This window comes from Pollachius pollachius (genome assembly GCF_949987615.1).
Source record: "Pollachius pollachius genome assembly, chromosome: 10".
Lineage (NCBI taxonomy): Eukaryota > Metazoa > Chordata > Actinopteri > Gadiformes > Gadidae > Pollachius > Pollachius pollachius.
The window spans coordinates 6,620,387-6,636,833 of NC_136943.1; the positions used below are offsets into that span (position 1 = coordinate 6,620,387).

Here is a 16,447-nt window from a genome sequence, read left to right on the forward strand (position 1 = left end):
TATTTTCTCGGAAATTGCTCTGCAGCGAATATGACTCCTGAAATTCACAATAGCCTTGTGAGCTTGTGTGAAGACATTCCTAAAGGTGTGCATACAATATTCAATACTAATAGCGTTTTTTGTATTTGTACAAATCCACCAGTCTAACAATGAGGTGTCCTGTTCTTGTTTCTTTAAAGATGGACATGCCTTTAAAATAGAGGCAACGGATAGGGACGGGGACCCCCTCAGATACTCAATCAGTGGACCAAATGCCGGGTTCTTTACTGTGGACGAAGCCACTGGAATAGTCACAATAAATACCCGACTTGATCGAGAGGTAGGAGTTTTATTATTAGACGATTTTCGTTATATATATTTTTTCAACATGTTATGGTAACTCAACCTAAAATGGCTTTTGTGAACCTTTTTGTGTTTAAACAGCTTGAAACATTTTTTAGATTGTTTTTCATTAACACTTTACAACTGTTAGCTATTAAACTTTTCATTGTTTTATTAATTGAATGTATTCTTTTTTTGTTGTTTCTCCTTACGTCAAGGCTAGAGACTCATTTGTGGTCACTATTGATGTTTTTGATGGCAAAAATATGGTAAAGTTTCAGTAAATTTAACATATTTGTATTAAAAATGACTATTAACGTATTGTATTCATAAAGGCCTCAATGCTCCTCCGTGTTTTTCAGGCTACTAAGGACCTAACAATAATACTATTGGATGCCAATGACAACGCGCCCATGTTTCAGGAATCCTCTTACAATGTGGAGGTCAAAGAGGTGGGTGGGACGTGTTCTTGATGCTGACTAGTTTCAAATACCTCTCGACATTTTTTTAAATGTGTTGATTTCTTTATTTTTTGTTCACCACAAAATTAATGAAGAAACAGCAAGTTAATTAACAGCCCAATTCCATTATTTCAAAAAGTAAAGATGGATTAAACTGAAGAATGATATGATTTAGTAGTCTTGTTTTTCTGACTTAATGTAAGCAAGCGAGTGTTAAGAAGCAATGGCCCCATGTTTTTCACCATCATTATGTGACCCTACAACAATGACATAACCATGACTGCAAAATACAGCAAGTTTATAGTTTCTTCTACCCTTCAAATCGAACCAACACCTGGACATATCCTGGTAAACAACGGTGATCCACTTTTGTGTCTGATTGTGCTCTTTATTCATTCTTCCTTTCAATATCTAGAATATATCTGTGGGAGAAACTTTATTCAAAGTATCGGCAATTGATCCGGACACTGGACCGGCAGGCGCTGAGATATACAGAATTGCTGAAGTTAGTTGGCCAATACATTTTAATTCATTATTGGAATAGTAATTTGCCATGACTGTGTTTAAATCCCATTTTTCAAATGTCTTTTTCAGGTATCTCCAGTTGATGGAAAAAAGCTCTTCACCATCAGCGACCGTGGCGGTGAGGTCAAACTAATCCATCCTCTAAACTACACTTCTTTGAGCACCTTCTACCGGCTAAAGATAAATGCGTCTGTAAGTGTTTTGCATGTGGAATGATATTTTGTGTTGAGTTGAGTTTTCCAGTATAATTACAGCCCTTAGGTTCAATGTGTAGTACATCCCACATCCTCCCTTCTAACGGCGGCCCACTTTTATCCCATACCAGGATGACGGAGGTGGCAGTTGCACAATGACTAAACCCCAGTCCAGTGTCACCTACGGCTTCATCACAGTGGTGGACGTTCCGGACCTCGATCCCAGATTCCTATCGCTTCCGTACAGAGGATCAGTGCAAGAGGGATCAACAGTGGTAAGGGATGTTCTGTCCTTACACTAGTGAGTGAACAAGGTACAGTCTGTGGAGAGTCACATGTGTAGGGCTGTTGAGTGTCACCAGAATCAAGAAAACAAGTACAGACAAACTAAGTGAAAAAACAGCAATTATACATAATGTAGATCCACTGGAAAACCGATGATCAAACGATTGGGTTAGTGAGTTAGAGGTTCTTTAATGTGCCCAAGGGGATAATTGTTTTTACACATTCAAGTTGGTTTCAGGGCATCATACATTTAAAAAGGGACAACACAGTGTAGCAACACTGTGTAGCACACAGATAACAAATAAACTCTCTTCCCACATATACAACAGATAACAGATAAACCCTCTTCCCACATATACCACGGAACAACATATAAAAACATATAGTTATTGAATGTTTTCACACGCGTAAGGATGATGGTTTTGCAGCCGGCACGTTAAATTGCAGTTACTCCAAGCACAGTTGCAGTGTTTACGTAGTGTTACTTTCATGAGGCATGATGTCAAGGTTGTGTGATTTCCTCTCACCAGGGAACGACGGTGCTTACAGTGTTGGCCCTAGATCAAGACACAGGAGTCAACGACCAAATGCTCTACAGCATAGAAGGTGAGCGTCCACGAGGACAACTGTTGACTTGTAACTACGTTAACTTTAAGAAGGGAATGGATGCAGGTGATCAAACACCATCTCCTCTTTGTGTCAGCAGATTCAGGCGAACCGGTACCCTTCATCATCTCAGAAACTACAGGTGTCATATCTGTCCGTTCAGAAATCGACCGGGAAATCATTGGTAATAGTATTACACTGACGGTCAAGGTAGGATGATTTTAAACCGTTTCCTTTAGCAAATTATCTTTCATGTCGTTGATCAAATACTATTAAGACATTTTAGACATTTAAGTTCACAGCACCAATGGCCCATACGGATGATTATTTCAATTATATATGTTTAAGATTATGTGTGTAGGTATGTGCGTGTATGTGTGTGTGTGTGTGTGTGTGTGTGTGTGTGTGTGTGTGTGTGTGTGTGTGTGTGTGTGTGTTCGTGCGTGGGAGCGGGCATGAGCATGAGTGTGCATGTGTGCATGTTTGTGTGTGAGTGGTTGGATTAGTTCATGTTCATAGTCTATTGATCTTAAATACAACCAGAGGTTTAGGTTGATGCTTGATTTGTAAACATATTCTACTATATTCACACTATTCTATGTATATTTTCTAATTCTATTATGTTCTATTGTATTACAGGCAACTGAGCAGAAACCAAACATAAATGGGGAGGTTGCCTTTGCCACTGCTGATGTGCAGATATCCATCATTGACATTAATGATAACCCGCCCAAGTTTTATAACTGTGAAAGCAAATGCGTGGAAGAGAGTCAATTTAGAGGAGAAATCCAAGAAAACTCAGCCGGAAATCTTCAAATCAGCATGACAGTCAAAGACCTTGATCAGGTCTGGTTAAAAATCATGACAACCACAAACGTGCAACTCTTACAACTGCCGAGCGCTTTTGATGATTCATGGAAAAACTGTCAATTCATAATCCCGTCATTTTCAGGACGGACAAATCAAACTGGAAGTGGATGGAGTGGATAAGGACGCCTTTGGCGTGAATCCTACGTCAACCACTTCACAAAGCACCGTCCAGCTTGTGGTCAAAGACTCTCAAAAATTAGACTTTGAGAAAAAAAAAGAAATGGTTGTTCAGGTAAAATGCGTCTGTACACGGTTTGCCCACACCACATGAAGGCACGTCTACCCAGGCGATAAAACTGATAGTGTGAGTCAGGGTTCACTGAGCTAAACAAGAGGAGAGGGGAAATGACTGAGAGTGGGTTATTGTGTCAACATGGAAGATATACGGGAATATTATATCACACCAATGGGTGGAGGGAGAATACTCGCCACCCTTTGGACCCCAGTTGTCAGTTGTTTGTTGTCTGTTATCAGCTTGTCCTAATCATGTGGCAGTCATGGAAAACAAAGTTTTACAATTACACCCAATCATCATAACATAGTCATCGAGAATAGAATCCATTTGTATGCATGTATCAAATCAACATACTGAAGATATTCTGTGCGGTTCGTCCTTCACTTTGTTCTGTTGCCCTGGGTTTGTGTGTCCTCTGTTGTTCATCACGGACCAGGTGATCGCCATAGATGTGGAGGATACCACCATGCGTTCCACCGCCACCGTTACCATTAAGATCTTGGACTTGAATGACAACAGCCCCACCTTCCCACAGGACACGTACAAGCTCTCTTTGCCGGAGCACAGTCCCGTTGACACAGTAGTGGAAGTGATCACGGTATGTGACATACGTACGCAGCCTCTAGGGTCGGTTACAGCCTGTACATCATGGCTGGATTCAAGTGCTATCAAAGCTATTGTGAACATTAAAAATAATCATAATAATAATGGAAATATGGGAAATATATACATATACAATGTTAGAGCAGGCTGGTTGAGCAGCATAAGTATTTTCTGATTGGCCTTAATATGTAAGCCAATAATATTAAGGCAGAATTAGAGATTCACTGCCCTGGAGCTGTCACAATTCTATGGCATCTCAAATCCATTTAAATTAGTCAAATAGTATTTGGCTTCTTTTATCTTCTTCAGGCAACAGATGAAGACGAAATGGACAAGAACAAACTCACCTACCGAATGCTTCCACAGAGCATGTGAGCAAGCCATTTCTAAATCCCATTAGGTTTCAGGATCATAAATGTCAATTTTATAACCTCTCTCCTATCACATTGGATTCAACATGAGTCTCTGTCTTATTATGTTTCTATGGAAGGATGCCTTTGGTTTAACTCAAGCCGCTTATGTATGTGTTGACTATGAACACAGTACATTCAATTGCACCTCTGACTATAATGTCTTTGCTTTTCAGCCTTAAATATTTCAACGTAACAGAAAACACAGGGGAAGTCTATGTGACAAATAGCAAGCTGATTGACCGCGAGGTCAGTTCTCTGTACTCAGCCACACTGCAAGCCAGGGACACCAACAACCTCATCGGCACCACAGTGCTTGAGATCAGTCTGACGGACATCAACGACATGCCACCCAAAATCAACCCCAACTCCTACAATGTGTTTGTTGAAGAGGGCAAGCAGTTCACACTTCAAATAGAGGTTCATATGAAATAAGAATATGCATGTTTAAAATCCCAATGCGTGTGCTCATTTTGGTGTCACATAGTTTGGTGTCACATAGTTGTTTTGAATTATCATGTTCTTAATCACTTTTGGTGTTTTGTCCAGTAGCTCTGATTTGAATTTATGTGTTTTTAATAACCTTTGGTGATTTGTCTCATAACTCTGTTTTGAATTAATGTGTTTTTAATCACCTTAGGTGTTTGGTCTCATAGCTGTGTTCTGAATGAACATGTATTCGATCCCTTTTTCCACAGGCTACAGACGCAGATGACCCAGAGAAGGATAACTCAAAGATAGTATTTGCCATCCTCCCCACCAAGTACAGTGATAAATTCACCATCGACGCCGCCACGGGGGTGCTGACCAACAGCGCTGAGCTGGACAGAGAGGCCTTAGAGCCCACGGCAAAGGGCAAGATTGAGCTGAATATAACTGCTACCGACAAGGGTGTGCCTGCTTTGATGACCATGGCCACTGTGACCGTCAATGTAGAGGTGAGCAAAAGAGCAGCCTCCATTGACAGAGATCTCACCGTGTACCCGGCTCCGACCCGACCCGACCCTTCATAATAATCACGCTTTGTGTTCTCGCTGCGTGTTTTGCAGGACGTCAACGACAACAAACCCATATTCACAAAGGCTTCGTATGAATTTTCCGTCAAGGAAGGGGTGAAAGGTGAGCATGAGGGTGTGAAGCTGTTCGAGCGCTCGCTCCCTGCTCAGAGATTGACACAGAGAACGACGGACAAACCTCCGCCAACACTGCCCTCTGTTTTCCATGGTGCGATCAGGTGCCATCGTGGGCTCCGTCAAGGCGACGGACTTGGACCAGGCTTTGGATTTTAACCGCATCTCCTTCACCATCCTCGGAGGGAGCTTTGGCAGCTTCATCATCCGCACGGTGGCGAACGGCACGGGTTACCGCGGCGACATCACCGTTGACCCGGACGTCGAGCTGGACTACGAAAAGGAGCCCAAAGAATTCAACCTGCAGGTGGAGGGCATGGACCTGTCGGGGAGCAAGGCGGAGGTGGAGGTGAAGATCAAGGTGCTGGACGTCAACGACGAGAGGCCAGAGTTCAAGCCCATGAAGGAGCCCGTGAAGGTGAAGGAGAACAGAAAGCCCAACGGGACCGCGGAGGGCTGGTTCTCGGCGGAGGACAAGGACGGGACGAGCTCCTTGGTCTACCAGATGGAGTCCTGCGAGTGCCAATGCAATGGCACCTATAAACCCTGCGACTGGATGCTGGTGGACGGGAAGGGAGCGGTCACCATCAACCCGGAGGCCAAGCTGGACTATGAGGAGTGTGACAGGGTGAAGGTGTGGGCCCAGGTGGTGGACGAGAACACGGAGGTGGGAGCGAACAACAGCATCAGCGCAGGTAAGGACGAGCCGCCACGCCTCCATTCTGTGACTGTCACAGGTGGCGACACACACATTGCACAAACATAGACATGCAAGACCGACTCTCCTTGCTTGATGCATACCAGCAGATGCTATAATGATGTTTACTTGTTTATTTACTTGCATACACTTACTTGTATACACGCCGCATTGTAACCGTGGCATGTAATATGTCATATAGCAAATGTGTGGATAGAACACGTACATGATGTGTTAAATCATATTGAACCCTAATGTAAACTTTTTCTTCGACTCGATGTTAGCGGAAATGGTGGTGGAAATTGAGGACGTCAATGACAACGCTCCAGAATTCCTTATCTCAGACGCTGTCATTTGTGAGTTCACAGCATCCATCTGTCAGAAAATAAGTATCTCATTTGGAGTCTTTTACTCCGAATAATAAAAATCCATGGCTTATCTTTGCAGATCCTAATATTGCTTGGCAGGTGATGAGGCGAGCAAAGACTATGAGGGTCAAACTGATATCTTGTTTTCTTCTTTAGTGCTGGTGTCAGAAACCGCGAGCAAGGGTTCATCAGTGACACAGGTTACAGTGAGTAGGCCATACGACCCACTGGCAACATCTCCACGATCCCATACAGAACATTGGACCGGGACAGTCATTAACCACGTCAAACGTTCCCACGTCCACAGGCTACGGACCGGGACAGCGGGAAGAACAAGGAAATCGTGTTCAAAGTGACAAAGGTGAAATACGAGGACACTACCTCCCAGATAAGCGATTTTAGGACCATCTTTGAGGCTGTCACCACTCAACAGAATGACTTTTATGTGGGAATCATTCAGTGAGTATAAAGACAACCACGCCTCATTCCAGGTGGTATCCTCCCTCTAAACGATCTCCGTCTTAATTGGTCCATTGTCAGATCTTTTAAAGACTTTGTGTTTTTTATTGGGCAGACCTACTGAAGAGCTTGAAAGCTCAAAGAAGGGGAAGTATTTGGTGAACGTGACCGCGACAGACACCGGTGGCCTCTCCGCAACAACTGAACTCAAGGTGAGCAGCACCTTGGTTTGATTCCTGGGCAGTTTGTTCACTTAATTGAATTAAAGATAATGGAGCATCCATTAGTTTGGGTTTTCCACATGTTTTAAATAGTTCATGCTCTTTTTTGCTGTATTTTAGATTTTTATTATCGACATATCATTTAAAGTTCAAATCCGATTTGGATTGCCAGTTGCGGAAGTGCTTGCAAGCCGAGACAGTATCGTTCTGTAAGTCATTTTATTGTGTTATTCATTATTTGGTATTTAGTCTTTTTATGTTTTCTTAATATCCATTTTCAGGGACAATTCTTATCAGGTGTTCTGTTTAATGTTTTCAGGGCTCTTACTGCTGCAACCAAATCTGCTGTTTATGTAACGGATATTGAAAATGACCCGGGTGAAGCCAGGTAATCATCTTTTTTTTGTAAACAAAAGACTAGTGAGGCTCCCCACGTTGAATTTATTCTACCCACTAGAGGGAGCCAAACTCACGGACAATATCGAGGTCACATAGTCTGCAATAGCCGCATACCAGAGTTATCAAAGCTTCACTAAACAATGTCCTCCCGTAGTTCCCATGTAGATATAACTTGTTATTTTCCCCAGGGCCCTGGGTGACACTCTAATGAGGGCGTACTTCGTGTACCCTAACGGGTCCGCCCTTTCTTCCGAAGATGTGAATAAGAAGTTGTCAGATCCACAAAATTTTGAACTACTGTCAAAATACAATCTCGATAACGTTGTGAGTTATTCCTTTCACATGTACTTCTATTCATTAACTATCTAATGTCATATTGTTCGTATTGAATTGTATTGTTAGCTGGTGAGTAGTCCTTGAGAAGTTGTGATGTCAAATGTGTTTGTGTGTGTGTGTGTGTGTGTGTGTGTGTGTGTGTGTGTGCATGTGTGTGTGCGTGTGTGTGCGTGTGTGTGTGTGTGTGTGTGTGTGTGTGTGTGCATGTGTGTGTGTGTGTGTGTGTGTGTGTGTGTGCATGTGTGTGTGTGCGGTGTGTGTGTGTGTGTGTGTGTGCATGTGTGTGTGTGCGGTGTGTGTGCATGTGTGTTTCCAGGGCAAAGTGACTGTGTCCCAAGAGCCCCCTAACACTTTGCAGTTTGGGTTGCTGGGTCTGTTGGGGGGCCTGATCATTGTCCTCATTGTGCTCACGACCACTCTGGTCTGCACACGGAGAAGGTAACACAGTCTCCATCTCGTCAGGAACATTTCCATCACTCATATGAATGTACCTTATACCAACAAGAATTGACTTCTTAGGGACTTAGGTCTTACATAGGGACTTGTGTTGTGGTATGTTAAAAGTACTATATTGTAGCAATGGTTTTGTATTTATTTTATGTGTTGCTGATTGGTTCACCTTAGTCTTTTTTTTATATTTTGTATGTCTTCCATCCAACACACAAACGAGTGTGCACACACACACAAATACGAGCACACGCACACATGCACACATGCACGCACACACACACACACACACACAAACACAGCTTCAAGGTTTGTGTTGTTGTAACTTCTCCAGCTACCGCACCAAACTGAAGGCAGCGAAGGCCATGAAGTACACCAACATGGAGACGACAGAAAACCAGCGGGGGGGTCCGGTCGTCCCGGGAACCAACAAGTACACCATGGAGGGGTGAGGACTTACCTCCTAAACGTCTTCGTTTCACCTCACCTGGGATGTGGCAGTAAACAAGGAGGGTCCTAGCGTTGTAGTGATGTAAAGTAGGGCCTACATCTACTGCTGTTACTGTTATTTATTGTGTGTGTGTGTGTGTGTGTGTGTGTGTGTGTGTGTGTGTGTGTGTGTGTGTGTGTGTGTGTGTGTGTGTGTGTGTGTGTGTGGTCCTGATTGGCTAACAGGGCTAACCCGGTGCTCAACCTGAACATAGACACGGTGACAGACCTGGGCTTCGACGAGGAGAGCTCCAACGTTGAGAGAATCAGGTAACTGGGTCCCTCTTAGTGATTCGTCACTGCCTGTCCAGCTACACCTGTTCTTCTGCACCACCTGTCCAGCTACACCTATTCTTCTGCACCACCTCTCCAGCTACACCTGTTCTTCTGCACCACCTGTCCAGCTACACCTGTTCTCCTGTTACACCTGTTCTCCTGCTACACCTGTTCTCCTGCTACACCTGTTCTCCTGCTACACCTGTTCTTCTGCACCACCTGTCCAGCTACACCTGTTCTCCTGCTGCACCTGTTCTTCTGCACCACCTGTCCAGCTACACCTGTTCTTCTGCACCACCTGTCCAGCTACACCTATTCTTCTGCACCACCTCTCCAGCTACACCTGTTCTTCTGCACCACCTGTCCAGCTACATCTGTTCTTCTGCACCACCTGTCCAGCTACACCTGTTCTACTGCTACACCTGTCCTGCTACACCTGTTCTTCTGCACCACCTGTCCAGCTACACCTGTTCTCCTGCTACACCTGTTTTCCTGCTACACCTGTTCTTCTGCACCACCTGTCCAGCTACACCTGTTCTCCTGCTACACCTGTTCTCCTGCTACACCTGTTCTCCTGCTACACCTGTTCTCCTGCTACACCTGTTCTTCTGCACCACTAGTCCAGCTACACCTGTTCTCCTGCTACACCTGTTCTCCTGCTACACCTGTTCTTCTGCACCACCTGTCCAGCTACACCTGTTCTCCTGTTACACCTGTTCTCCTGCTACACCTGTTCTCCTGCTACACCTGTTCTCCTGCTACACCTGTTCTTCTGCACCACCTGTCCAGCTACACCTGTTCTCCTGCTGCACCTGTTCTTCTGCACTACCTGTCCAGCTACACCTGTTCTCCTGCTACACCTGTTCTCCTGCTACACCTGTTCTCCTGCTACACCTGTTCTCCTGCTACACCTGTTCTCCAGCACAGTGACTTACAGTGACAGGAGAATCTCGACCTTTGTACCAAAAAATATACAGTCTGGGAACAGTTCCAATCAAACATTTTATTGTGATGACACATCATGATATGCCATCATCATATCTACATTCAAACGAGGAAGTAGCCTGTTGTTTACACGTCATCGGACCTTGGGTTACGTCGAAAAATAGTAGTCAAATAGGATCCAGGTTGACCGAAGCAGATTCACTACTTCTCTGTATTTCTCATCATATAAGGATGAGCTGATACCGGAATAATGGAATTGTATCCATGTCTTTGACGATTTTTGTGTGTGTCTGTGTTTTTATTTTAAAGTGAAAATTCCTTTGACGACGGCATGAGCCTGCACTCTGAGAATGACAGAACTATGATGGTGAGGCCTTTTTCAAAGTTCAAGTTCTTATCTGGAATATGACACACGGGTCAGCAATATTCCCGTCAAGAACCAATTTTTCTTTATTGCCTATGGATAGTTAACTGTACTTTTATCCTTTGACATACATTTCTTTGTCTATACTTGGGATGATATATCTTTCTTTAAAGGGGACTTCATATATATAACAGGTCATCCAGGAGGAGGACGAGGAGTCCATCAACATCGAGCCTCTGGGGGCAGCACTGGCCCAGAGAGCCAACCGGCGGGAGGCTGGGAGCTCCGAGATGGGCTTCACCAACCCTGCCTTCAGCGTCACGGACCTGTAACCCCTAACATACCTGGAACTGACATGTTACATGTCTCTAACAGACCTGTAACAGACCTGTAATCTCTAACAGACCCGGAACGGACCAATTACGGATCTGGAACAAACCTGCAACCTATCTGTAATCAACATGTAACAGACCTGTAACAGACATGTAATCAACCTGTACCAGACATGTAACATATGTGTAACAGCCCTGTAATAGACATGTAACAGACATTTAATAGACTCGTAAGCTACCTAAGAATAATATGAAAATTGTAGAATATTAAAACAATTACCTTATAATAATAATAATAATAATAATAATAAATGCACCTTTCTGTTTCATTCAAAACTGATGAATGATGGCATTTTGACTTTCAATTGTACCATGCAGGGATTTGAAAAACAATCCATAATGGTAAGGAAAAGGTATTAGGAAAGAAAACCAACCAAATTTGTGTTGCACATGTGAATCACTTTATTCTACTCAGTACTATATTTAAAATGTTGTTTCATATGCATTTTCCTTATCATGCTTTCTGTTTTGTCAATGTATTATGCTCAAATCAACACAATTCTTGAAAGAAGAATTATGATTAAAAACTGGTTAAAAAGCAAATATACCTCTCCTACATTATGTGACTAAAGGATATTCAGCATGGAAGCATTCTACACAAAAATATTCTCCGGGATCCTTAACTTTAGCAAACTTTAGGAAATATTATTTTTACAACAGCAATAGGCTTTACTTATGACCAGTATAATATAATTTATATTTAACCCTGTATTGGATTAGAAAAATTAATGTATTGCACTTTTTTCTAATCTGTTGTCATATGAAAAACTTCTATTCCAATGTTTCTGTAGATAAATGCTAAATAACCAATGAAGTAAACACATTAACATTTACAACTGAATCACTAATCAAAACTAACTCAGAAATTATATCCAACCTTAATTATAACTTCTCTTAAACACTATGAGTACCACATCTTCCATAAGTGTGTATGTAAAACTCTCACAATACAAGGTAGACAGTAACAAAGAATAAGCATAGATGTTTGCGCCAAAAGGATATACAGCATAAAAGACTTTGTCGCCACATTCAAACACTGGATTTTCCTCATTCCCATATTGAAGTGACTTTAGACCACTTTTGATTTCTCTCTACCCATGCAATACTACATATCCCTATTCTCATCTTCATTTAACTACAGTGACTTTCAAAAGAATAATTCATCATTTCCCATCATCACCCAATAACCCAATAAATGACAAATGCTCAAAGTTTCAAATAATTCCTGGTTGCCACATAGCTACCCACTAATCAATGATGTAAAAAACAGAAATGTAAAAACTGCTTAAATTAGCAGACAACTAATAGATGGTTGTTTAAAAAAACGAAAATATCCAAAAAGTAAAATTGAGTATTACATGTTGGCGGCTAGTTTAATGTCATTTTTGGGGGTTTGATAACATTAATAACAAGACATCTTTAATAAACAAATGTGAAAATAAAAATCGCCAGAGCAAAACCAATCCCATATGGCTCATCCATTAAGTAAATGAAGCCGATTGTGTATAAAATGTTTCTGTGCTTTAAGTTGTCCCAAAAGGCAGGTTGTCCTTCACTCATTTCCCGCAGAGAGACTGTAGCACATTACGAAGTACAAATTACGAACTCCTGGTCACCGTTAAGTAGACCAGTCACCGTTTAAGATGATGCATTGTGCTCTTCTGTAAGTCAATTTCTGTATTTCTGTACTTTTCTCCAAGTCAAGTCAATTATCTAAGCCTGTAATGTGATTGCTAGCCTGGATCTCTCTCTCACCCACACATCCCTCACCTTCTCTATCTCTCTCACTCTTTCTTTGTTTCTTTCTTTCTCTTATTCAGTCTCTCTCTTTTTCTTTTTCCCTCTACCTTCCTCTCTTTCTCTTCCTTCCTGTGTCTCTCTCCCTTACTTTCTCTTTCCCTCTACCTCCCTCCCTCTCCCCCCTCTCTCCCTCTCCCTTCTTCTCTCCCTCTCCCTTCCTCTCTCTTTCCCTCTCCCTTCCTCCCCTTCTCCCTTCCTCCCTCCCCCTCTCTCTCTCTCCCTCTCTCTCTCTCTCTCTTTCTGTCTCTCTCTCTCTATCTCCCTCTCTCTCTCCCTCTCCCTCTCTCTCTCTCCCTCTCTCTCTCTCTCTCTGTCTCTCTCTCTATCTCTCTCTCCCTCTCCCTCTCTCTCTCCCTCTCCCTCTCTCCTTCCCCCCCTCTCTCCCTCTCCCTTCCCCCCTCTCTCCCTCTCCCTTCCTCCCTCTCTCCATCTCCCTCCCCCACTCTCCCCCTCTCTCTCCCTCTCTCGCTCACTCGGCACTATGGGCTCTGGAGCAGCAGCGGGGCTGCTGCATGTTCCGCAGCAGCAGGCGGAAGGGGTTCCTCCTGCGGCGGCCCTCCTTCACGCCACGCTCCCCTTTCTTCCCTGCGCGGCCCTTACCGGAGCTCGCCTGCGTGGGGTCGGCGGTGGCGTTGACGCTGGCGGAGGCGGAGGTGGTGGTGGTGGTGGTGGTGGGGCAGGGGAGCGGGACAGCGGTCGGGTCCAGCGGAGGTGGTGGGGGCAGCGACGGCTGCTTCTGCTTCTTCACCTGCTTCTCCAGGTGCTTCTGGATGGCCGAGCCCAGCACGGCCACCTCCACCACCGCCCCGTACACCTCCCAGGTCATCCCCTTGTCGTCCCAGCTCACCTCCTGCACCGGCTCCTCGCTCTCCTCCTCCTCAACGCCCTCCTTGCAGTTATTCTCAGCTCTTTCCTCCCCTGCTGTCGTGCCGTCGACCTTTCCCTCTCTTCCAGGACTACAATCCAGCTTATCCTCTCTTAATGTACCACCCTCTACCTTTCCATCTCTTACTGTACTACCACCAACCTTTCTCCCTCTTCCAGGACTACCCTCCACCTTAGCCTCTCTTACTGTAGTACCCTCCACCTTTCCCTCTTCTCCCAGCGTACCCTCCACCTTTCCCTTTTTCCCCGATGTATCCTCCACCTTTCCCTTGTCCCCCGATTTAACCTCCACCTTTCCCTCTTTTCCCGATCTACCATCCAACTTTCCCTCTCTTCTAGTACTACCATCAACCTTAGCCTCTCCAGTAGTACCCTCCACCTTTCCCTCTTCACCAGATTTATCCTCCACCTTACCCTCTCTTCCCGTCATATCTTCCATCTTTCCCTCTTCTCCTGATTTATCCTCCACCTTTCCCTCTCTACCAGTACTACCATCTGCCTTAGCCTCTCCAGTAGTACCCTCATCCTTTCCCTTGTCTCCCTTAGTACCCTCCACCTTCTCTATTTCGACCTCCCCGTTCCCCACCGACGAACCTCCCTCCTCGTGCACATCGGCCACCGTTTCCCCGGCGTTGCCTTTCCCCTTGTCCGTGTCCATCTCTGGCATCTTCTGCACCTCCGGCGCTTCCATCGCTCTCGTGGGAAAACCTACGGGAGTCAGGGGCGTTCTTGGTGTCATCGGCGCCGTGGCAATCGAGCGGTATTCTACCTGCGGTTTCGTGGCGATAGAGGGGGGGAAGATGAAGGCGTTGCCCCCCTCGGGAGGAGTCATGGGGCTAGTAGCTGCAGACTGACACTGCACCACCTCCAGGCTGACCTGGGTGTACATGTTGCTGCACCCCGAGGGTGCCGGGGAGTTGGGCACCGCAGGCATCTTCAGGGAGCCCGCTTCTTTGGTGACCCCTTCGGGGAGGTTGGCGCCTAGACTTGCTTCTTCTTTGGTTTCTCCCATCGTAGACTCTGATGTCTTCTTTTCGACTGGATGGTCTTTGTCACGGAAAATGATTGAGGGGCCCTCGATTTGCATTTTGCTCTGTTGAAGATTGCTTATGGGTTTGTTGGGCACATGTTCAGTCAGAGTTTTCTTCTCCATGTGGCTGTTGGCTGTGGACACCTGATTGTCAACACGTTCCTTTCCCACCTCAGCCTTACGGTCCTCGTCCTCCTCTACCTTCCCAATTGGCCCAGCTACAGCACTGACAGATACCCTGGCCTCCTCTTCATCCTCTTCATCCTGTGAATCTGTCATGCTGTCATGTTGCGTCACTAGGATTGTAATGTCCTGGTCCATGCTCGGAATCCTGTGTGTCTGTGGCCGACCTGGTGGCTGGGCGGTAACTTGTGAGCTGTCTAACTGAACCGGACCCTTCTCTGGGCTCCCGTTGCCCATCCGGACCTCCCCTTCCCCCCGCCCCGACTCTCCTTTAACCACCTCCGGGAAGGTCGAGGCAGTGGGCGTTCTCGGGGTCATAGGCGCCGTGGCAATGGAGCGATACTCCACCTGCACCTTGCCGTCGCTGCTCTGCGCTCCCTCGGGGAACACGAACGTGTGGCCGCCCCCGGGTGGTGTCATGGGGCTGCAAGCCACCGAGTGGCACTGCACCACCTCCAGGCTCACCTGGGTGCGCATGTGCTGCTGGCCCGGAGGGGCAGGGGACGGTGGGACGGGAGGGGCCTCAACCCCTCCTCCTGCTCCCTCTCCTCCTCCTCCTGCTCCTGCTCCTCCTCCCCCTGCTTCTTCATCTCCTCCCTGCTCAGGTTTCTCCTTTCCTGTGGTATTGTCCACAGAGAGGGATTCAGCCACAGCCCGTCCTTCCTGAGTATTTGGTTTCTGGTTTCTGGTTTCGCTGTCGGTCGGACCACAAGAGGGCAACGTGGCCGCCCTGGTAGACGCGGCGACCACTTTATCTTCTGTAGCTGGGTCATCTGTGCCGGGCGGGTCGACCTCCAGTGGGACGCTCTTGACATGGGGGCAGCTGTCGGTTGCCACGCGGGTCATGGCGGCAGGGGGCTCCGCAGGAACGATGACAGTTACACCGTCTACCGCCACAGCGGGGTCTACAGCCGCTTCAGAGGTCTCCGGCTCCTCCTCTTGGATGTTCACTTTCTGGACTTCTGGCCGGCGGTCCTCTTTGCTGGCTGAGCGCTGGCCGGTGTTGGTGGGAGACGGCTGTGGGCCAGCTCTGAGAGCGTCTGCTCCGCCCAGATGCTCTCCATCATCGGTGTCTCCGGCGCGGTGCTGACAGTCCTTCACAGGTCTCCCGCTCTCATCCTCGAGGCTGCCCATTCTCTCCCCACGCACAAACGCTGACCGACAGAGACCTGCAAGGCACGGCGACGGTGACTCCCATGTTTGTTTTCATGCACATGACTGTCAGGAGCACACATCTCTGACGTTTCATGTGCCATGTTGTTCATACGGACATCAGGTGTTATGTAAGTGTTAGTCTTACTGGAAACTATTTGACCTGAACTAATAACATTGTGGATGCTCAAGTTGAATAGCTTCTTCAACAAATCTAGTTGAATAGATTTGCAAATGTACATTGGTACATTGGTTTTAGGTATGGTAAAGTATGGTTTTGTGTTTGAATTAAATCCAGAATGGTGTAATTATTAGCTTCTCATATCTTCAGATTGTGACGACACTTTCCAACATTTTCATTCAT

General features: G+C 45.7%; 1 protein-coding gene across 1 annotated transcript; it reads left to right on the forward strand.

Moving 5' to 3' along the window:
- Positions 1 to 261: 261 nt before the first annotated feature.
- Positions 262 to 11,078, forward strand: cdhr2 (cadherin related family member 2). The gene is made up of 28 exons (XM_079744342.1): positions 262 to 319; positions 540 to 590; positions 684 to 773; positions 1,198 to 1,287; positions 1,377 to 1,499; positions 1,633 to 1,776; positions 2,317 to 2,392; positions 2,493 to 2,602; positions 3,032 to 3,238; positions 3,345 to 3,494; positions 3,934 to 4,095; positions 4,410 to 4,471; positions 4,687 to 4,930; positions 5,209 to 5,448; positions 5,560 to 5,629; positions 5,745 to 6,335; positions 6,622 to 6,693; positions 6,862 to 6,911; positions 7,013 to 7,164; positions 7,280 to 7,376; positions 7,506 to 7,594; positions 7,705 to 7,773; positions 7,973 to 8,108; positions 8,437 to 8,558; positions 8,902 to 9,015; positions 9,243 to 9,326; positions 10,587 to 10,644; positions 10,836 to 11,078. Exons 2-28 carry the CDS (start codon positions 588 to 590, stop codon positions 10,971 to 10,973), a joined length of 3,543 nt encoding a protein of 1,180 aa, XP_079600468.1. The 5' UTR covers positions 262 to 319; positions 540 to 587; the 3' UTR covers positions 10,974 to 11,078.
- Positions 11,079 to 16,447: the final 5,369 nt, after the last annotated feature.